At 44.4% G+C, this 23772-nt stretch overlaps 1 protein-coding gene across 1 annotated transcript in view; it reads right to left on the bottom strand.

Annotated features, from left to right (window-relative positions):
• Window positions 1–936: 936 nt before the first annotated feature.
• MICAL3 (microtubule associated monooxygenase, calponin and LIM domain containing 3) overlaps window positions 937–23772 on the bottom strand; it is a 180837-nt gene continuing 158001 nt past the window's right edge. Inside the window, exons 39-41 of the mRNA XM_030549239.1 lie at window positions 9961–10060; window positions 8652–8725; window positions 937–8553 (exon numbers count right to left, since the gene is read on the bottom strand). Coding sequence (XP_030405099.1) covers window positions 8369–8553; window positions 8652–8725; window positions 9961–10060 — 359 coding nt within the window. The 3' untranslated portion in view covers window positions 937–8368. The remainder of the gene's footprint in view (window positions 8554–8651; window positions 8726–9960; window positions 10061–23772) is intronic.

The following is a 23772-nucleotide window of genomic DNA, read 5'->3' as shown; positions in this document are numbered from 1 at the left end:
ACCTAGAATGGAGCAGGTGCAGGTGTCACTTGCAGTGTGGGGTGCATTTAATACAGCAAGGAGAGCAGGGGCAGCTTATGCTGGGACTGTAGAGTGAGGTGAGGGGATAGAAATGCACACCAGAACTGAGCAGGGACATTTAATGGAAAGCATTAAGTGACTGCACATCTCTCACACCATGGCATCTAATGCTGCAAGAGACTGGAGATGAGAGCATGCAACAGTGTTATGCATGGAGCGAAGGCAGGGGCAGAGCCAGACCAGTGGTTTGATCTCATATCAATGGCCCATGTCATTAAGTTAAAGCAGATGGAGGCAGCTCCTTCTGGTTTTATTACTCCAAAGGAAAACCAGCTGCTTCAAGGCGGACAGCACCAAATCTGCTGGCTCCATGGCTCTCCACTAGGCGGAAACACACTGCAGCAACTTGAGGAACAATGGGCATTTCCTTTGAAAGAGGGCTCACAATTGGCAGAAGGCCCCTCTGTAACTTGGACATTAGCTCCCCTCTCCCAGCTTTATGGCCTGGTGCCAGTTCCTAGGATTCATTTGGCTCCTATATTCCCACCCTGACAGCACCCTCTAGGCTATTTCATCTTTCACCATTGCCAGCTCCTCCTCTGGAGAAGAACAGAGAAATCATGTACGAAACGGAGAAAGGATGGGGCATAGCGCTGGGATTTGTCAGAACAGCAGACTTGTTTGTTGTATCTCAGGTCAAAAGACCTCACAAACTGCAACTGGGGCACAAAGATAAGTGACTTGCTCAAGGTAACTCCGTGGCAGAGACAGGAGCAGAACTCAGGTTTCCTGCCACCCAGCCCTGTGACTTAATGACAGGATCAACTTCTCTCGCTCCTTTATTCCCTCTTTTGAAGTCCATCATGGAAGCAAGCAAACAAACGGTAAGTGAAACAAATGGCAACTCTAGCAACAAAAAGAAAAAAATAATGAATGACTTTATTTTTTAGTTCAGTTGGCCACCTGAGGTGCTAAAATCTCAACACCAACAAAGCAAGTGTGCATAATAAACAAAAATTAAAACACAACCAAACCAAGGAAAACAGGCTGGGTGTTTTATACATGTAGGGTACACACTTTCCTGTTAACACTCCACACTCACCAACTATAAAAGCCTTGAACAGTCTGAATATCAGAGTTCACTCACATCCCAAGGGGAAGATGCCAAAGCAAATCCCTTCAACTGGACTGCACTTCACACACACACACACACACACACACACACACACACACACACACACACACACACACACACACACACACACACACACACACACACACACATACAAGAGAGAAAATTATTTCAATTACTGCAGTGCCATCATAACATGGCATTTTCTCCTTCACATCTACACCTTTCATGACATCCTTGTCTGTTCAATTCCACTGCCTATATAGCACCGTTCTAAGCATCTCCAAAAGCAGGAACATTCAGAAAGCGTCTAATCTCTGTTATCGTCCATCAGCCAAAGAGGAAGTGATTTCTCCCATGAATTATATACAGGCCATTTCACGGTATACTTAGAGACTTCTTTTTATTGCAGATGGTAACAGTTCCAACTCCTGAGAGCCATGTTGTGGCTTTTCACATTTTTACATATGAGATTAAATTATGCAATGCTTCTTATCCATCAGCATCTGATGTAAACAGTTAATCAAAAATTCATTTTTAAAGTTTTAACCAAAGAAGGCGGTGGTGAATGTTGTAGGATCAACTGTTAAAAAATGGAACCAATGGCTGCTCCAGATCATGCAATCTAGACCTTTCAAATGATCTAAAATGTTCTTGATTAGGATGTATAAAATATTAAAAACCACCACAAAGTGCAGACAAACATGCTAACTAGCTTTGTGCAAGCACTGTGTTCTGATGGAGGCCTGGACACTGCAAAACTCATTTTTTGACCACCAGGGTGAACCAAGGATCCATTGGTGTTTGTACAGCCAACACACAAACAAATATTTACAGGAAATGCAGAGACAGAGGGAGAGAAAAACAGATTCACCTGACTGTTTAAAAACCTGCTGTTGTTCTATAGTCCTATCTTGATATGTTTAGCAGTGGAGTTTGCAAGAAGAGGAGCCACTGTCCAGCCACAATTGGACAGTGGAGTTTTGATTAAGTTAAAAAGACAAAATTGTATTTGGAAGTTAGAGCTGAAAGATATTCATGTCCTTCCCTTTGCACGGTTTTTCTCTGGAGGAATGATCTCCAGAGCAGACATGGTATAGGTAGGCAAGCACAGCTCTTTAGAGGGTTTGGGCCTCACCAAGTTGCACTGACTCTCACGATTCACAGGTGCACAAGGACAGGCTGCCAAGTTGCCCCTCTGAAAGGATGATCCCTCTTCTCAACCTAATCCCAGCCCTGAGCACAAGCGCTGGCCTCATCTTAGTTTGCTCCTCAGAGTGGAGGTGTCTGTTCCCACTGTAGGTACAGGGGAGTCTGACTCTGTCCAGTACTTCAGGGGAACCTCATCCCAGGCACAGGGGAACTTAACTCCCGGCAGCACACTCCATGAGCTGGCCCCAGCGGTTCTTCAGCTCAGCCCACAAAGTGCATTAGGAAATATGAAGCCAGTATTTAGCTCTCTTGCTGTTCTACCTCTGAGATTTCAGACGCTCACAAAGGGAAGAGGAGGGCAAGATTCAGAGTGGTTATTGCATGGGCAATTCATGAATGTTTAACCTTTCTAGTGACTGGGGGAACATCTCTGATGCAGAGAGACCTGTAGCAGAAGGAGTCATTTCTCAAAGATGAGGATTATTTAATTTCATTTTATAAGACTAGTCAAAGGAATCAGGGCACAATGCATCAGCCATGCGTATAAAATCAGGATTACTTAACCATAGCAACTTTTCTCATACCAATACAGTCAGGAACAAGCAACAAAATTATTAAAGGAAAAGGATATCAGGAATTTTTCCTTAGTGAAACATTAGGGCCCTATTTATTCCTGCATTGTAGTAGTTTAGACTCTGTCTGGGGAGGGATGGATTACTGGATGAGGCTGGGGCGGGAGGGAGCATTTGTGACTGACCACAGGAGCTAAACATACTGCCATCAAGGTCTATTTTTAATGCTCACTTTCAGAGACTGGAAATTAAAAGCTGTGGAGCTTGTTGCATGCAACCGCCCACAGCAGGCAGGGCTGTACACTGGGTACTGTGCTCCCAACAGTGATCACATTCCTGACGTCACATTCCTGAAATCACCTTGCTTCAGGTGGGAGCTGTTCTCGGAGACTATGGTACAAGAAGAAGAAAGATCCTATGTTCGGTGGGAAGAAGAGTAAATGAGTAAAAAATAAATGTTAAATATCTTGAACAGAATTGAAAAACAATTAATTACCAAACAAGAAGTCAGGATGAATTAACGTAGAGTTGAAGAGATCAGCACTGCCATCGGAAAATACAGGAAAGCTTCAAAAGTTGTAAGGCAAGTCTTATACAGATATGTATTTTTGTTATCGTATTCTAGAACTTCCCAATTCTGAGTCATCATGAGATCCCAGCAGAGACGCAGCATCAAAGGGGCAGGTGCTACTGAGAAAGATAATCCCCATGTGTTGGAGAAACTGAACAAGTGACAGGGATTCTAGAAGCTGGCTTGAAACATTTTGTAACATCTATTTAGCTAAGTGCCCAATGCTGCAAAGACTTATCAAGAATAGTACTTACTACAATGTGTTGTCCCCCTGAAGGGACTCCTCATAGTGGTCAGAGCTATGCCCAGTAGTATGTTGTTTGCAGGATCAGGCACTAAGGTTATATCCACAGTGCAGCTCGGAAGGTGCCTCCCAGCTCAGGCAGAGACACACAAAAGAGCAGCGTGGACATTACGGCAAGGGTGGCAGCAAGGACTAGCCACCGGGCTCAGACAGGTTTGTACTTGGGTGGCTAGCCTGTGCTGCAATGTCTACAGTGCTATTTTTAGCATGCTAGCTCATGCAGAGCTAGTCTGTGTCTGTCTACCGGGGCTGGGAGGCTCTCTCCCCCCTGCGGCAGAGAGACACCCTAAGGGATTATAATTAGTCAATGCAGTTTGTTTTTCAAATCTCAGATCGACCCCTACCCCTCTTCCAATTCCTAAAATACATTTTTCATCTAAAATGCAAGTTTCTTTTCAAAGAGCAGCTTAAGGCCATCTATCACAGGGGCAGCAGTTTGGGTTGAAGCTTGGGACACAACCCTGGTGGCTTTTACAGTCATTGGTGAATTACTTAAAAAGGAATCCATATTAAAAGATATTCTCGTTCACATGAGATGAGATTTTTGTTTGGAAATCAGTTTTAAAATTATTATTGCCCCAAATAAAAAAAGAACAACAATTCTTTTGGCTGGGGACTCTCCCTCATCCCCGTTTCCTCTTTCATTCTTTCCTCTCCTCAGCAAGGGTTAGGGCTTCACATTAGGTTGAACCTGTCCCTCTAGCCCAGGGCTGGATTGTCCTCCATCCACATCCGAGCAGTCTGAAGCCTAGGACTCCTTCCTCCTCAGGGACAGAGTACCGTGCCTCCTGCATGTCCCCAGTCTTAGCCAGTTTAGGAATAGACATGGCGCTGAAGTTCCAAACTCAGCTTTCACCCCATTGCTGAGCCAGCCCATGGTCTGGTTAGTACCATCTATAGCAACACACACTTGTACTAATAGATGCATATTTCTCCGAGGCTGAAGGCCTTTGGCCTCCCTCACATTCAAGGCAGCACGTATCACTGAGTGAACATTGCCACAGTTTTGCTGTTATCCATCTCTACTAGCTCAAAGAGTTAGAACACCAGGGCCGTCCCTAGGGGAGAGCAGGGCCCAGGGCGGAAGTGACATTTATCTCCTTCACGACTGACCGCACTGGTCAATCGCGCTGGCGCGCGGGGCCCTGCAAAGTGGTCACCCCAATTTTCCCTACCCAAGGGACAGCTCTGTAGAACACCTTGCTCAGAAGCGGCTGCGAAGAAGGCAGTTTGAAAATACGCACCCAGATGGTTTCATGTGACAAGAGTCTCTATATTTCATTCTAAAAAATATATTTTTTTAGTTAAAAACTAGTGCTTATGTGTTGGATTTTTTAAAAAATTAACTGAACTGCAAATACAAAATGTGCCCTTTAGAGTTTTATGATGTAAAACAGGCCTCAATTTTGATTGTAAATTGTTTTTCTTTTTACATATGCATTAGGTCCTTACTTTCTCCTCTGAGGCCAGTGAGACCTGAAGGGTTGCAGAGTTTAAGAACACGCATCTCCACACCACCCTTTTGCTGGGGGCAGGGAGGGCTGTTGTCCCATTAGAACCTTGTGTGACATCACTATTCAAGTCCACCAGCACAAAGAGAAAAGTGAGAACCTCATATTTCTTCTATAACAAGCCACTAGCAATTTAAAAAATATTATGTCAAGAGGCTCTTTTTGTACAGCATAAATGAGGGCAGGGTAGCTTTTTGGTTTTTTATTTGCAGTGCATATTTAATGATCTCCAGTCCTAAATCAGCTGTGTTCCTCAAACACTGTGTGCTATTAAAATGGGTCGAGGCTGGTTTTAGGAAAACAGGCAGCAAGAGCCACCCTAATTGTGTGTGTGTGTGTGTGTGTATAGAAGTCACTATTTTTGTGCTGCAACCTACAAAAACAGTGTGTGTAACTCCCCCTGCTGGGTCTGCAGCTACAGCTTGCACCTTCACTACACAGACGGGTGAAGGTCTACGTGCAGACATTCCACTGGAATGCCAGCACTTCACAGGAGTTTTGCTCTGGATATCTAGCATGTGCACTGTTAAGTAACACAGTGGCTGACTCTCTGCATTGCTGTGCTAAACCTTGGATTTAATTTGTGGTCACATACTCCCAGATGGAAAGAGCAGGAAGCACAGGAGACTGCTTGCTCAGCCCCTGCTAGCTGGGCTGGGGTTGGGTGGGAGAAAGTATGTTTCCGCAGCCAACTAAACTGCTTTGCAGATGGTCTCTGAAGAGTGTCCCATTCATTCTTCCTCTGCTTGAAGTACAGTGGGCATGGCATGGGTCCCTAACAGTGGTGCAAAGTCGAGAAAACAGACATGGGGCTCCTCCAAGCTCCCACAGGAAACCGGAGGACTCTGCTGGGGGGGAGCAGATGGCCAAAAAGGAAGGATTCATGTCGTTTACAAACACTGGAAGCGAGTAACTCAAGAAGTCTCCCCAAAGCAGAAGGGAGAATCCATTTTGGATACGGCAGAAGATTAAATGAGAAGAACTCCACTGATTGTGTGTCTGCTCCACCACCAGGCTGTCCTCCAGGCTATGGCGTCAGCAATCTCAATGGTGCTGTATGGATTTGTTTGGGAATGGGACACTCGCTCTCAGATACCGGGGGAAGCAAGCTTAGCTATCTTCCTTTGCTGTTAAACCCCAGAGAAAAACACACTAACAATGGATCATGCTAAGAATGTGACACAAACCAAACTCGGCTAGGAAATTCAAAGTTAAGCGGGATGCCTGGCATCATGCCCTATGCCCAGTGGGATGGGTTAAGGATATAGTGTACTTTTGGAGCCTGCCAAATGGTGACAGATGGCAGAGTCCTTCCCAGCATGGTAACTGGATTGCTCAGTGTATGTCCTGCCCACTACTGCAAGTAGGAGAACAACAGGCACCCTCTCGAATCAAAGGCAGCAGCTCTGGGAGTGGAGCAGAAAGGAGCCTGCTTTGGCAGATGCAGAAAGAAATGTGCCTAATTTGCTAAGGAGTCACTCTAGGCAGTTCTTACAATGGCAGGGTTCACCCTCTGAGTGGAAGGGAGACATTGGTGGGGGGATAATTTTTAGGTCACAATTTTGGTTTTCTTGTTACAAACTATTAATGGTATTCAAATAAATTACAGGTTGGTTAGTTCAGAAAGAAGGAATCTGGGATACAGAGGTAAAATCTGCTATGAACACTACTGGATTCTCACAACTCCATGGATGTGCAGGAGTTCACCATAAAAAGGACTTGGCCTAGGGCAGGATGCATACATGAGTCCATGAAGTCTGCCCTATATGCAAAGCAGGGACCAATTTGTGGTAGTGTCTTGCTCCCCTAGAGTTAAAACACACACTCCTCCCCGACCCAAGAAGTGTAACATTAACATTATTAATAACAATACTAATAAATAGCCACAGGTTACAAGAGTCCTGTAATATAGAAGCAGAGGTTGTGGGATGCAGCAGGCACACACCCATCACTCACTTGTCCATTTGTTTCTTAAAAGGTACAAAAATGAATCTTCTTTCAAGTATTAAAAAAATAAGTTAATTGACGTAAAAGGGTCAAGGTGACTGAGGACCCAGGCAGGTCTTGCTTCATTTCTGACATGCAAAAATGAAAAAGAGAGGGGAAAAACAAACACGGAAGAGTCTCAACAACGTTTCATCCAGAGGTGGCTCCCTCTCTGGGTTTAAAAGCCAGGGAATGCTGTTTGACGATCCCCTCCCCCCTCAAAACACTTACCATTGTCCCACAAAGTCAGTATTTTCCAGTGTCAAAATGGTCGCAACAAAAAACAAACCAGAGAAACTTATTGGCCTTTGAACAGTGGCCATGAAGACACAAGACCAGCAGTAGCTCTCTGTCCAGTGTGTAGCCAAGTGGGTGAGAATTCTCCACTCTTTTTCTACTCTTCTTCTCACAAGCATAACTCTGGAGAGTATGATAGAGAGAGTGAGCGTGTCTCCTCTGAGGCCCTTGTCTCTGCAAAAGCCAGGATGGACAGAAGAGGTTTCAAACACACACACCACCAATGTTCTCTCTTTTCAGTGTTCCTTCACATCCATACATAATGCTCTCCTCAGGTTTGTTTCTTTGGTGGGGAGGAATAATAGAACAAAGAAGGTGCTGCTCTGGGTTTCGGGAGCTCTCCTTTAGCTGGTTAACTCCCTCAAGGACTGCTACAGGCTGCTGTGGTTTTCAGGAGCGGAGAGCCATTTCTCTCCTTCTTATTAAAAAATGCTAATAGTGAAAAAGGGAGAGAAATCAGACTGCAGCAAATCCAGTTTGGTTAAGGGTTTTTCCCCATGAAAAGGTAATAAATCCCTCCACAAAAAGTTTACCCTTTTCCCTCATATCACAAATCCTAATGGCTCCTTGTACAGGACCCCAAGGAGACTGCGCAATCTCAGGCCATCGTCTTCAGCTTGGTTCGCAGACGCTGTGCAGGATCCAAGCCTCTAGAACCAAACCCACTTATCAAAAGGCTTCTGGGTGCTTCAAACTGAATTCCTGCATGCTGCAGAACCCCTAACAAGGTTTCTCCCTCAAGATCTCTCGATCTAGGTAGTTCTGGCAAACTCAGCATAGGCCAACTGGATAGCACAGACCAGAAGAGGTGAGTATGTTAGCTCAGGACCAGTTCAAGCTAGAGCCCTTGGACAGCATAACAGCTTCCAGGTCCTTGTCCTCCTCTTTTTCTCGAAGCCGCTGCTCCTCAAGGAGGGCCACCAGAGAGTCTCTCTGCTCCACGACTTCTAGCATCTCGTTCAGGATCCTCTTCTCTTCTGACAGCTCCTCATCTGTTTTCAGGTGATCTGGAGAAAAAAAAAAATCAAAAAAGTGTCAAAGGATCCAGGACTGGAAACAAATACATGAATGTACTCCATGGATTGCCGGTCCTCTTCACGCTTACCTTCCACTGCCATCCTCTCCCGGAGTTCCTGCTGTAACCGGCTCTGCCTGTCTTCCAGCTCTAATTCTCGAGCACTGAAAGGAGAAACAAGGCAAGAATGAACCTATGGCGCATGCTGGGCTGGCAAGAAGCCACCACACAGATTGCCACTTAAGCAAATTAAAATATTCTGGTGTTTACTCTCCTCCCACCGTACTGTATTTACCTTCCCAGACCCCCTTTCAGCACTGTTCTGACTTCTTTTGGAACAACACTGGAGATGTGTAGCCATTTCTTTCCTGATAAAAATGTAATCGTAATGCTTCCACAGCACCATTCTTCAACGGGAGTGGGCAGATGGAGAAAGAAGAAGATTGTGGAGAAAGATTCCCTTTTTCACATGTCTGGGCAGCAACCAGCCCAGCTGCTTTCTTAGACTGATTTTATTCACAGTATTACCAGCTAGATTTCAAATCCAAGACAGAAACAGCGTGAAGGAGCAGATGCATCTGCAGTCGTTGCTCAAGCCACATTTTACCTCTGTGCAAGTCTCCCTCCTGCTACATCCCACTCTGAAGAAAAAGTTACCTGCCAGGTAATTGACGACTGAGGGCATTGCCTCTTCAGATTCCAATCTGAGCAGCATTTTGGGGCTTCTCTGGTAGTAGCATCCCAGAGCACACTGAGCTTTTGAAACACCAAAGTCAAGTCTTGCTTGCTCAGAAACTTGTTTCAGTAGCATGCAGTGCACTTTGGTGCATAAGCACTACGGAAGTCCCTGGAAAAGAGCTGCAGCATCTGTGCCCAGTTGGAAGGCTATGGGGTCCCACTGGAAACAGAGAAGTGAGGACTACAGGACCCATTTAAAGAAGGGACAGGAATGCAGACAGCTTGGCTGCATTCAAAAAAGGACCTTGGACCAGCAGAAGAACGGGTTGCCCAGTCATTCCCTGAAGACCACTTGCCACTAAAACTATGGATTAAAGATTGAGGCTGAACCTGCAAGCAAGGGATGCTTTGTACGGAAAGAGCCTGAGAGGACAGTGGGAGGGCTCAAACCTTTGGTTAACATTCACACTTAGGACTTTTCCAAACCTTTTGTGCTTCCACTCATCACAAGTTCTTTTTGTATTAGAGACTCTTCCAAAATGTACCTTTATTAACTTACTGGCTGGGAACTGCATTCTATCCAAGAGGCTCCTGAACACATTACTGGCCTCTTACCATCACAGCCACGACAGTGCGGCAAGGAGGCCCTGCCAGTACTATCTGTGAGTAATCTCATCTTTGAAGCTGTGCTACCCCATGCAGAAAGCCTCTGCTCACTCACAATATCATCAGCTCAGACTCGTAGCGCACCAAAGCATTCTTCTCCTGCACCAGCTTGAACCACTCCTGCATCAGCTTTGGATCATCCTTCTTCCCCATGCCTGCCAAGAGAGAAACCTTGTAAGTTTTCAGGATGATGCCCTGCCATCCCCACGAGCCCGACAGCCAGGAACAAAAATGGGGGCAAAATGTGCAAAGAAAGCCGAGCAAGATGCTGCCAGAGCACTCCCAAGCCGGGTCCGTTTAGTTTGCCTATGGCACACAGAAAGAGGAGGGCACAGAACTGTAGGTGTCACCTCCGAAAGGATTCTCTCCTCCTTGGATCAACACATTCTGAATCCGTTTTTGCCATTGCTCCTCCCCCCCTTCTCATTATGGTAAACCCATAATTTAGTGGCTCATTTCTATTTAGGCTTCCCTAAATGAACTTGAACTTTAACAACTTTTTTGCACCCCTCCATGTTAACACCTTTAATGTATGATGACTGGAACCTCTCCCCACCCCCCCAAAAACCCCCTCTGTACCCCTAATGTTATACCCTCCTGTCCTTCAGTCACATCAACTGAATCAGTTTTTTTACTGGTTAAGAGTGGCCCCTTGCCTACCTCTATTGAAACCCTGCCTTTTCACTGGCTTATCCGTTGAAGAATTATCCTCTCCTGTGGTTCCTTCCTGCTGCATCGCCACTCTTTTTGGTGAGCCTTCTCCTAATGCATCTATTAACAGCAGTTCACTGCATCCTACAAGTATGTTATTCCTAGAATTGCTCATCAGCATTAGAACTAAACACACAGAAACCCACGCTACATTTGCTAATGCAAAAGGGAGAGAGTGAGAACACACTTCAGAACTCACTTTTTAAAATTTCATTTTATTTTATTTTAAAAGAAACAACCCTGCCTCCTCATCTCATAACCCACAGGCAATGGTGTCAAATGTATTGCAGATGAAATTGCTACACTATGTTCTCTAGAACTTTCTGCAGTGATTTGAGATATGCCTCAGACCCAAGAATACACCATAGAAGCTATTCCAAGGTAACTCCTATTTTGGGCCCCTTGATCCTACAATGAGCTACATGCAGGGGGACCTCTCTGACCCCTCATTGGGCGTCTGCCTGCGTGCATGGAGTTTGTTGCAAGAGGGGAGCCTCCAAACTGAGCTCAAAGGTGCAGAGATTTGAGCAGAGCACCTGTTGGTGTTTATGATGCAGGCCTCTACCAGCTGCATGACTGAAATTTATCTTCTCTCATGCTCCACAGACTAACAAGGTTTCCTAGATTAATTGACATCTCTGCCTATTTATACATTATGGACACTTGGCATCTATATTAGAAGCAGCTTCTCTTTTAAGTACAGTCTTATGGAGACCAGAAACAACCAAACAGAAGGTTTGCTATTTAAATTCCAAATACTGAGAAAGCTGGAAATATGTGCCACTCCAATGATCAGTACATTCATATCAGTGCCCTGCCTCCATCCCTAGCTCCAACTAGTCCTTACACTGAGGTCACGTGGGAGATCCAGTACCTCCTGTTAAGCAGCAGCTTTCCTGCTTAGAAATACCTGCTACTGAAATACAGAAATAGTAAATGTTTAGGGGATACTGCCCCCTGGTCCCCCATAACAGATTCTGGCTCTCTGGATTTTTATACCAGTCTGTTGCTCAGTTCCAAGCATTCTTTTCTGAACCTCTCTGCACAATATGCCCAGGTGGCCATGGGAGGGGGGAGCTTAGACATGCAGATGTCCAGTGCAGTGGCGCCATGAAAGCACTGGGAAGTCTCCCCACCCTTTCCAGTGCCAGGATGTAAAATAAATGCCTCTAAGAAACAGCCAAATACACCTTGCTACTGACCCATGATTGTATGTATTTATGTATTTGTTTTTAACAGCCAATGAGCAGAGGGATGTGGGAGGGGTGGGGAGGAAGGGTGGACAATCGATATGAGAGCACCATGGAAAGCAGAGTAAGTGGTTAGCAAAGTTATGCTGTGATCACATTCCACCCCCTACCCCATGCCTTGGCAATGGAAACTCTACTATGGCAAACTCCATCTGGGACAAATTCAAGAATGCACTCAGCAAGACATGGATCACAGAAGACCAGCCTGATTTAGGTTGGTTGGTTTTTTAAAGCTCAGGGATGTTTTGCAAACCGGTCTTTGTAAGGACACAGTATTCCTTTAATCCATCCATACAAATAAAACAGTCGTTTACGGAAGGAGATTCTTTTCCCTCATCCCCCGCCCCGTCTCCCAGACACCTGTGACGAAGAATAGAGAAATCAAATACACCAAATGAAAACAGGAACTTTAGAGTATGATACTGCTGCTGCCACTGCAAATCAATGCCCCAGTGACCTTGAGACTACCCCTTCCCCAGTTAAAAACAGAAAAAGGGATACTGTACCTTTAAAAATGGCACACTCATACAAGCTTGTTACAGAGGTTGCTACTGAGACTGAGGGAAGGGGACAGGAAGGAGTTTGGATATATAGATATTTTATGTCACCAGCCAACTAGTGCTGCTATGAAAATCCAGCTGGGGTGGATGGGGATAGAGGTTGTGTGAGGTTACATTACCTTCATGGGCACAGCAAGGGCAGAAGGAGAGAGGTCTACGACGTGGTGTCCCGGCATTGGGCTCAACTTCAGTAGGACCAAATGAGGAAGGGGAAGGAGAGGAGGAGGAGGAGAGGAAGAGGGGGAAAGGGGTGAAATAAAAGACAAGCAGAGGACAAAAAGCGTAAGAGTGAGAAAGAAAGGAAACAACAAGAAGAAAAGAAAAAATACAAGAAATGGAGAAGCAGAAATGAGGGAAACAATCTACAGATGAGTAAGGTCCCTCATCAGCACAGGTAACAGACAGGAGCAGACTGAGGCAGTGGGAGAAGCGGTTACTGAGCTGTACAGTTACAGGGAGGACGATTACTCTTGAGTTTTTCTTGTTCATTGTGGGTTTTCAGTTGCAGAAGCTTCACTCTCACACCATGTTGAATGTATGAGATACCAGGACAGTAGGTGAGGATGGCTGAATAATTATCTCTTGCTGACAAACTCAGCATTTAAAATAAGACCTAAAAGGTCTCCATTACCTGTATGGGTCTGAAACTTGGGGCCCTGAGCCCTGCCACCCGAGGCTGAATGTGACGCCAGAGCAATGTAGCTTCATGGGGGCCTCTGTGGCCCCACGCAATTGCCCTAACACTGGCCCCGGCTTTTATACACAGAAAACCAGTTATTGTGGCACACGTGGGCTGTGGAGTTTTTACAGTATGTTGGGGTGTTGAGGGGAAACTGGGAAAGAAAAAGGTTGAGAATCTCTGAACTAGATGGTCATCCAGGGAGGAGGAGAGGGGGAGGGGCAGCAACATGAAATTGAACCCACTTTTAAAGACACAGCATGTCCACCAATAATTAACATTTCTAACAGTACCTCAGAAGAAGACATGCACCAAGAAGTGCCTGAATATCAAAGCTGGAGGCTTAAGATACCTAAAATATATATATAGAGAGATATACCTATCTTATAGAACTGGAAGGGACCCTGAAAGGTCATCGAGTCCAGCCCCCTGCCTTCACTAGCAGGACCAAGTACTGATTTTGCCCCAGATCCTCAAGTGGCCCCCTCAAGGACTGAACTCACAATGCTGGGTTTAGCAGGCCAATGCTCAAACCATTGAGCTATCCCTCCCCTTTGTAGTTAAAAAGGACAGAATGCCTGTGTCAGGGAAAGGCAGTAACTCAACAGCAATTATATGAGTTATGAGAATTCATAACTCACAGAATTCAAAATAACTCAGCATATATAATAGTGAGGCAGCTCTCACTACAGAGACCTTGTCATAAACAGATAGCTAAGGGTTAATGTCTCTTTCACCTGAAGCACCTGACCAGAGGACCAATCAGGAAACCGGATTTTTTCAACTTTGGGTGGAGGGAAGTTTGTGTCTGGGTCTTTGTTTTCTGTCTGCCTGCTTTCTCTGAGCTTTGGAGAAGTAGTTTCTACTTTCTAGTCTTCTGTTTCTAAGTGTATGGACAAAAAAATCAGATAGTAAGTTATATGGTTTCTTTTCTTTGGTATTTGCATGAATATAAGTGCTGGAGTGCTTTAATTTGTATTCCTTTTGAATAAGGCTGTTTATTCAATATTCTTTTAAGCAATTGACCCTGTATTTCGTCACCTTAATACAGAGAGACCATTTGTATGTATTTTTTCTTTCTTTCTTTTTTATATAAAGCTTTCTTTTAAGACCTGTTGGAGTTTTTCTTTACTTCAGGGAAATTGAGTCTATACTCACCAGGGAATTGGTGGGAGGAAGAAATCAGGGGGAGATCTGTGTGTGTGTTGAATTTGCTAGCCTGATTTTGCATTTCCTCTGGGTGAAGAGGAAAGTGCTTTTTGTTTCCAGGACTGGGAACGGAGAGGGGGAGTCACTCTGTTTGGATTCACAGAGCTTGTGTCTGTGTATCTCTCCAGGAGCACCTGGAGGGGGGAAGGGAAAAAGGATTATTTCCCTTTGTGGTGAGACTCAAGGGATTTGGGTCTTGGGGTCCCCAGGGAAGGCTTTTCAGGGGGACCAGAGTGCCCCAAAACACTCTAATTTTTTGGGTGGTGGCAGCAAGTATCAGGTCCAAGCTGGTAACTAAGCTTGGAGGTTTTCATGCTAACCCCCATATTTTGGACGCTAAAGTCCAAATCTGGGACTAAGGTTATGACAGACCTACACTATTGGCGAACAGGGAGGGCGTTAGAAGGGACCATCACAGAACTAGTGCAGCACATACAGGACACACTGGAGTTGGGGGGAAAGCACATCAGCTTGCAAAATCACGTGACTGAGCAGCACGACTCTCTCTGACAGGATGAATCTTTTGCACGGGGAGTAGGAAGGGAGAACATTAGGAGAGTTTCCACAGTGAGGAACGTGATAGTTACAGCTTGAGCCTCATGTCACTTCTATTTCATAAACCCTCTTTTCAGTTCATGTAGAATTAAAAAAAACCACAGTCCATTTATCCTGACATTTCATGTGTGTGTAAGTGAGAGAGAGAGAGAGAGAGAGAGAGAGAGTGTGCAAGCCTGAAAACTCACCTCCAGCTTTGTTTAAATCTTTCAAAGATGGTGGCTGAGGAATTCTTGATTCGTCTTGTTAATGGAAAATTTAGCTTGGAAATAAAACTCTGGAAATGTCTGTAAAAGATAGTGTGCTGAGTATACACCATCTGAACATCCCATCTCTTCACTGAAACCCTGCTTCTTCTGTGAGGAACATGAACTATAACTCACATCAAGATATCATTATCACCACTTCCATCTCTTGCTGTAAAAATATTCGGAGTGTCTTCTTGCTCGATCTGTTTTTTAGACTGTGAGCTCCTTGGGAACAAAGAATTTTCTGTGTGTCTAAGAGCACTGAGCAGAGTGTGCCCAAGCAGAACTTTCAGAAACATGCACCAAATTGTGCTGCTACAAATGTTCAAAGTTGCAAATGCTGGAAAGATTACGTGTCACTTACATTTGAATATACAATCATTCTAAGGAGGACAAGTAGTTCTAGAAATAGCAGCTGCAGACTGCACAGGCTCTTATTTGTCATACAAGAATTGAGCAGGCCCCGCATGCTATGTGGTCTGACTGGCAGACCATGGAAGCATGGCTGTAAGCTAGTAAATGCAGTTATCACTGTAACACCAATGAGTGAGGCACCAGGTATAAACCCATGTCTGCTGCACAACGCATCCCACAGGGAAGACTATATTGCTGCTACTATTCTGTAACTACAGCATGGAAGCTCTTCTTGCAGTTCTGGCTGAACTTTTTTCTTGCTCCTAACCTCTTCTTTGCTAATACCTATAATCCCCTCGACCATTCCCCAAGCTACGCGTGTTGACAATCAAGTTATGAAGGCTTCGGGTCCCCATAACTATAACTCTAGCCCATTAAATGAATATTAATACTGCTCTGCCAGTAAGACAATGTACATAATGTGAATTACGCACTGCAGAGTTATGTTTAATTGCATTCTTTTCTATTACACCAGATAAAAACACGTAGCATGTCATGTCAATGCATACAAGTTATGTGCTCATACATACCAGAGCAGAGATAAAGTTGTTCTGGAAATTTTAACTCAGACCTGGTCTACACTACGTGTTTAAACCGAATTTAGCAGCGTTAAACCGATTTAACGCTGCACCCGTCCACACAATGAGTCCCTTTATATCGATATAAAGGGCTCTTTAAACAGGTTTCTGTACTCCTCCCCGACGAGAGGAGTAGCACTGAAATCGGTAGTACCATATTGGATTAGAGTTAGTGTGGCCGCAAATCAACGGTATTGGCCTCCGGGCGGTATCCCACAGTGCACCATTGTGACAGCTCTGGACAGCAATCTGAACTCGGATGCACTGGCCAGGTAGACAGGAAAAGCCCCGTGAACTTTTGAATTTCATTTCCTGTTTGCCCAGCATGGAGCTCTGATCAGCACGGGTGGCGATGCAGTCCCAAATCCAAAAAAGCTCCAGCATGGACCATGCGGGAGATACTGGATCTGATCGCTGTATGGGGAGACAAATCTGTTCTATTAGAGCTCCATTACAGAAGACGAAATGCCAAAGCATTTAAAAAAAAATCTCCAGGCTATGATACAGAGTCCACAGCACAGTGCTGCGTGACAAGCGTAACGGAAAGCCAAAGAATCAAACGGACCCTCATGGAGGGAGGGAGGGGGGTATTGAGGATTCCAGCTATCCCACAGTCCCCAGCAGTCTCTGAAAAGTATTTGCATTCTTGGCTGAGCTCCCAATGCCTGTAGGGTCAAACACATTGTCTGAGGTGGTTCAGGGTATAGCTCGTTAATTTACCCCCCTCCCCCATGAAAGAAAAGGGAAAAAAATAGTTTCTTGACTTTTTTCAATGTCACCGTATGTCTACTGCATGCTGCTGGTAGACACGATGCAGCAGCAGCAAACAGCAGCATCCTCTCCCTTCCCTTCCCCGGTGGCAGACGGTACCGTACAAAAGGACTGATAGCCGTCCTTGTCATCATCCTGTGAATGCTCCTGGCTGGTCTTAGGTGAGGTCGGCCGGGGGCGCCTGGGTACAAATAGGAATGACTCCTGGTCATTCCCAGTAGATGGTACAGAATGGCTGGTAACGGTCTTCATCATAGCAACTGGGGGCTGAGCTCCATCAGCCCCCTCCCTTTCATGTGTAAAGAAAAGATTCTGTACTGCCTGGACTATCATAGCAGCGGGATGCTGGGCTCCTCTCCCCCGCACCGTTTAATGTCCTGCCTGGACTATCATAGCAGCTGGAGGCTTCCTCCCCCTCATTTTATCTCACTAACAAGTCAGTGTTTCTTATTCATGCATTCTTTATTACTTCATCACACAAATGGGGGGACACTGCAACGGTAGCCCAGAAGGGTTGGTGGAGCATGGAAGCAACAGGTGGGGTTGTTGCAGGGGCACCCCCTAGAATGGCATGTAGCTCATCATTTCTGTGGGATCTGACACGGAGAGGCTGTGCTCTCTGGTTCTCTGGTACACTGGTACCATATTCTAGGCAGGACTGACTCTATTTTTAGATACCACAAAGGAGGGATTGACTCGGGGAGTCATTCTCATTTTTGCCTTTGCGCCCCCGGCCGACCTCAGTCAGGGGCACCCATGACAGCAGCAAATGGTACAGAATGATTGATAACTGTCATCTCATCGCCAATTTACAATGGCATGGCAGATGGTACAGAACAACTGATAACGTCTCTGCTGTCTTGCAAAGGCAAATGAATGCTGCTGTGTAGTGCTGCAGTACCGCATCTGTTAGCAACATTCAGTAGACATACGGTGACAGTAAAAAAAAGCTGAACGGGCTCCATGGTTGCCATGTTATGGCGTCTGCCAGGGCAATCTAAGGGAAAAGGGTGCAAAATGATTGTCTGCCGTTGCTTTCACGGAGGAAGGAATGAGTGACGACATTTACCCAGAATCACCCACGACACTGTTTTTGCACCATCATGCATTGGGGTCTCAACCCAGAATTCCAATGAGCGGGAGAGACTGCGGGAACTATGGGATAGCTACGGGATAGCTACCCACAGTGCAATGCTCCAGAAATCGATGCTAGCCTCGGATCATGGACGCACACCACTAAATTAATGTGCTTAGTGTGGCCGCGTGCACTCGACTTTATACAATCTGTTTTACAAAACCGGTTTATGTAAAATCGGAATAATCGCCTAGTGTAGACATACCCTCAATCTCCTAACTTCTGTACAACCAAAACCTTTGTTTTCAAAAGGTGACGAGCAATCCTTTTTAAAAAATGGAATACGCATAGTTTTATATGCTGAACACCCCAAATAGCAAAGGATAGAATAAAATGCGATCCTTTCTTAGTTGAAAACTTACCTTTTTTATCACGTTAGCTGTTACAATACAGCATGTGCCATGACCTGAAGTCACAGCTATCATGGAACCCAGCTTATTGGTCTCCAGACACGTACTACTGTTTTAATATAAAATCATTAAAATGTAGGGCTGGAAGAGACCTCAAGAAGTCATCAAGTCCAGCCCCTTGCGCTAAGGCAGGACCAAGTAAACCTAGACCATCCATGACAAGTGTTTATCCAACCTGTTCTTAAAAACCTCTAATGACAGGGATTTCACAACCTCCACTGGAAGTTTATATCTAACCTAAGTTTCCTTTGTTGCAGATTAAGCCATTGCCTCTTGTTCTACCTTCAGTGGACATGGAGAGCAACTAACCACTGACTTCTTTATAACAGCCCTTAACACATTTGAAGACTTATCAGGTCATCCTTCAGTCTTCTTTTCTCAAGATTAAACATGGCCAGTTTTTTTAAACTTTCATCTTAGATCAGGTTTAATAAATCTTTTATCATTTTTGTTACACTTGTCTGGAATCTCTCCAATTTGTCCATATCTTTCCTAAAGTGTGGCACCCAGAATTGGACACAGTACTCCAGGTGAGGCTCACCAAGTGCCAAGTAAAGCAGGACAATTACCTCCTGCGTCTTACACACAACACTCATGTTATACACCCTAAGACAATATTAGCCTTTTTGCAACTGTATCACATTGCTGATTCATGTTTAATTTGTGATCTAGTATAAAGCCCAGATTCTTTTCAGCAGTGCTATCATCTACTCAGTTATTACCCATTTTGTAGCTGTGCACTTGATTTTCCCTTCCTACGCTAAGTACTTTGCTCTTGTTTTTATTAAATTTCACTTGATTTCTGACCAATTCTCCAATTTGTCAAAGTCATTCTGAATTATAATCCTGCCCCCCAAAGTGCTTGCAACCGTTCCCAGTTTGGTGTCATCTGCAAATTTGATAAACATATTCTCCACTCCATTATCCAAGTCCTTACTGAAAATATTGAATAGTACCAGACTCAGAACTCACAAACCCATGGTGGCTATTCCTTATAATACTATTATCCTCTAGGTGCTTACAAACTAATTGTTTAATAATTTATTCCAATATCTTTCCAGGTATTGAAGTTTGGCTGACTGGTCTACAGTTCCCCGAGACCTCTCTGTTCCCCTTTTTAAAGACAGGTAGCATGTATACCCTTCTCCATTCCTCTGGGACTTCACCCATCCTCCAGAAGTTCTCAAAGAAATTTGCTAATGGTTCCAAAATTGCTTCAACTAGTTCCTTAAGTACCACAGGATGAATTTCATCGGATCCTGCTGACTTGAATAGATCAAATTTATCTAAATATTCTTTAACTTGTTTTCCCCCTATTTTAGCTTGTGTTCCTTCCCCCTTGTTGTTCATATTAATTGTGTTGAGTATCTTGTCACCATTAACCTTTTTAGTGAAGACTGAGGCAAAATAGACTTTAAACATCTCAGCCTTCTTGCTGTCATCAGGTATTTGCTCTCTTTTGCCATTAAGTAGAGGATCTACACTTTCCTTCAGCTTTCTACTGCTCCTAATGTATTTCAAGAACCTCTTCTTATTGCCTTTTATGTCCCTTACTAGGTGTAACTAATTTTGAACCTTACCCTTTTTTATTTTGTTCCTACACACTTGTGCTATTCTTTTATACTTCTCTTTAGCAATTCATCCATGTTTCCACTTTTTGTAGTATTCCTTTTTGATTTTCAGGTCATTAGTAAGCTCCTGATGGAGCCATATTGGCCTCTTATTTATAATGTTCCTATCTTTCCTTCACATTGGGATAGTTTGCAGTTGTACCTTTAAAACCATTTCCTTAAGAAATTGCCTGCTCTACTTAACTATTTCCCTTAGATATTTTTTCCCATGGAACCATTTCTCTGAGTTTGTCACAGTTTTGTTTTTGTTTTTTAAAGTCCATTGTCTTTATTCTGGTGCTCTCACTCCTTCCTTTGCTTAGAATAATGAAATCTGTCATTTCATGATCACTTTCACTCAAATTGCCTTTCACCTTTAGATTCGCTACCAATTTCTCCCTGTTGGTCAGAATCAAGTCTCAAACTGCTGTCCCTCTGGTTACTTCCTCCACCCTCTGAAATAGATACAATTCCCCAAACACTCCAAGAAGTTATTGAAAACGTGGTGTTTCCAACAGATGGCTAAGTAGTTCAAGTCTCCCATTACTAGTAGGTCTTGTGCTCCGGATAGTTCTGTTATTTGTTCTAGAAATGCCTCACACTCCTCCTTCCTGATTTGATGCTCTACAGTAGACCACAACCATGACAAGTTATTTTATATATATTTTTTCTGGAGCTGTTAATATGTTCTCAAAACCATCAACATGGCATTGTTGTGAAAACACTGGTGTTCACCTGCTAGTAGAGCACTGGTGAAAGTGTTTGTTTTAGTGCACACATTAATCCCAGTGGTTGGATGGTGCACATACTACTCCTGCCATGAACGATAATGTGTGCTGTTTCCACTGCACCTTCCTCCTCTTCTCCCAATACCTGCTCCACTGTTAGAGCCGGTTGTTCCCTGCCTCACTCTTCCTTATAAACACCCTTTCCCTCTGCCAACCTAGGCTCTGGCCTGGTCATTTCTCCAGGTCTCTCCCTGCATCCCACATGCCAGACCCCACTGCACCCTAGCTCCACCACTGCTTCCACAGCCCCCTTACCCTCTTACAGTCTAGCTTTCCTGCTTTTCTCAATTCCTGTCTCGTGACAGAACCACTGTCTCACCCTTGCAGCTTTTTGCAGTAACCACCTCATAATAGAATTATTATTTTTCCCAATGACCCCCCTACTCTTCCTCATCATCAGAAACACCTCCACACCAGACCTCACAATGCTTCTCTAGCATCCAAATTCTTTGCCAAAAGCCCTGCGACCTAATCCCACTGCATCCGCATCATAACCCCCCCCCACCTTCCTAGCCTCTACTTCTCCACGTGCTACTGTCTTCAACTGGAAGCACCTCTTCTTCTCACAGAGTCCCCTCTCCTGCAGTGATCTACTACTCTGGCTTTACTGCCTATACTAATGCTTCTTCCTCCAGTAGAACTTCCTCTGTTCCCAGTCATAAGGAATGACTTGGAAAGGGTTCCAGACTTTTTTATTTGTAACATATAAACAAGATATTGCCATTGTATTACACAGTTACAGGATTTGGGGCAAAGCTACACAGTATTGCAGTGTACTGAATGACTGTCCTGCTTTACATTGATCTGCATAGCATACTGTACTGCTGTGAATTATTACTGTAACATTTATAAGGCACCCAACATCATGGTATTGTATTGTGCATATCACTGTATGACGCTGTGCTCTATTATTGTACTACACAACCCCAAACAGCTCATTTTACTGCATTGTAGGCTATACCATCCTATTCAGTACAGTACGTCTCCACTCTCCTCCTATCTGTATGGACTCCCTATTTTTAGTGATTCCTGTAGTGGAGTGAGTGATTGCACATAGATTTTACCATGTTATCATTAAATGGGGATTGTTTAGTTAAACAAGTTAAATCTATGCTAGTTCATGGAGCGAGGGAATTGACCTTTTTACAGATGATCATGGACCCCAAATACATTCCCATGTCATCCACATTCACTAGCCCTGCTGGTGGATCCCTTTAAGAAAAGCCCTGTAGCTCTCTTATAAAAAGAGAATCAGGAACAATTTCATGTGACAAATAGAAAAACATCTCTCTCTAGCAAGATCGTTCTTTTAGCTGGCCCACTTACCATCACATTTCACATTTAAATTCCACAAAAGCTCCATTTTTAAAAGATAGGGTTCTTTATTTAAGGCTCTGACTCGACAGGTTTGTGCTTGGGCAGGGATTGGGTTCTGGGCAAGCACAGATAAAGCCTAACCATACAAAATAAGCAGTTTACAAAATAGCGATGAAGCCTTGGTCCCCATCTATCTTGCCCTGCCCTTGTCACTTCTCCTTGCACCTCACCTCCATTTCAGCCTTGCTGCTTCTCCCAGGACTTTTCACCTCTCCTCACCACATATAATGGGGTTCTCTTAACAGTGTTTTGCACGGCTAGATCTTATCTATCTTAGCGAGGGAAACTACCACCTCTTTATACTAAAACACAATCCTTGCTAGAAAGGAGTTAAAACGATTTCCCAGGCCTGCATCATGAGGGCCAAAAGGACCAGTGCACTAGGTAGATGAATGTAAAAAAATCTGTTCTTTAAAACATTTTTTAAAAATTTATGTTAATTTCGTGCTGGTTAAAAGCCCTAGACTGGCAGGTCTGGAGACCCAACTCCTCTGTCCACAGCACGGGTACAGTGTGGGTAGCTGCAACGCAACTCTCCCCAGATTGTCCTGCTAATGTGGCTCAGTCCTGGCCTACAGGAGGCTAGGGATGAGAGGGCAATCTGGTTTCCATGACCATTCTTTGGTCTCTCCATTGACACCACCAGTAAGGGTGTTAACTGTGGCAGCAGTCTGTGTTTTGTGTTGGGAACTGGACTGAGAATCCTCTATTTTGTTTCACATATGCCACCAAACAGCCAGCATATGGCAATGGCTTTTGGTCACTATGGAGCCTGGCCAGACTGAATCGGAAAAATCAATGCTCTAAATCTGTCTGCACAGGGTGGTTCTGTAATAAGTTACATGCATCAACTGACTCTCACCTTGGCAGGTACAAAACTGTGTTGAAGGAATTACCCTCACTAAATCTTTCTTTCAGGGGTAGGAGAATCTGCATCCAACTGTTCTCTGTTACTGATATCCGTGAAAAACCTCAGATATCAAAACTAGGAGTTGGACTAAGAACACCTCTGCTCTTAAACCTCTTATAGGAAAAGGAACAATTTTAGAGTTATCAAAATACATCTTCCTCTCTGTTACATGCAATTCAGAAGAGTTCTTGAGGATTTTTTTGTAGCTCAATTTATCTAAAAACTCCCTAAATCCCTCGACCACATATTTTGTCTCTGTTTAACAACTTAACCCTAGTCCACTGCACCAGGTAATGCACTGTTGGAAGGACAACACCCCAGATTGGTTTCCTCCTTTCTCTGCTGTGAGATGCTGTTTCATAAATGCAAAGGAAGCACCAGGCATGACCAGGCAGGAAGAAAGTACAGTGGAAAAGCTGAACGTGGCAGTAGGATTTCTAAATTAAACCCCACCATCAGCCTCAGTAAGTCTCCTCTGCATGAGCACTATGGGATGAGAGCTGAGCTGATTTCCCTGAGAAGTGCTGAGCACCTACAACTCCCATTGATTTCAAATGGATGCACCTCAGGCCAAGTGGGATCAGGTTCTCTAGGAGATGCTGTTGAGAGCAAGGCATTAGATTTGCGCATTGCTGGCTAAGCATAGTGGTTTGACAGTCAGC

Source organism: Gopherus evgoodei, chromosome 1 (assembly GCF_007399415.2).
Source record: "Gopherus evgoodei ecotype Sinaloan lineage chromosome 1, rGopEvg1_v1.p, whole genome shotgun sequence".
NCBI lineage: Eukaryota > Metazoa > Chordata > Testudines > Testudinidae > Gopherus > Gopherus evgoodei.
Note: the sequence above shows the minus strand (reverse complement) of the source record. Positions and strands in the feature narration are given on the sequence as shown.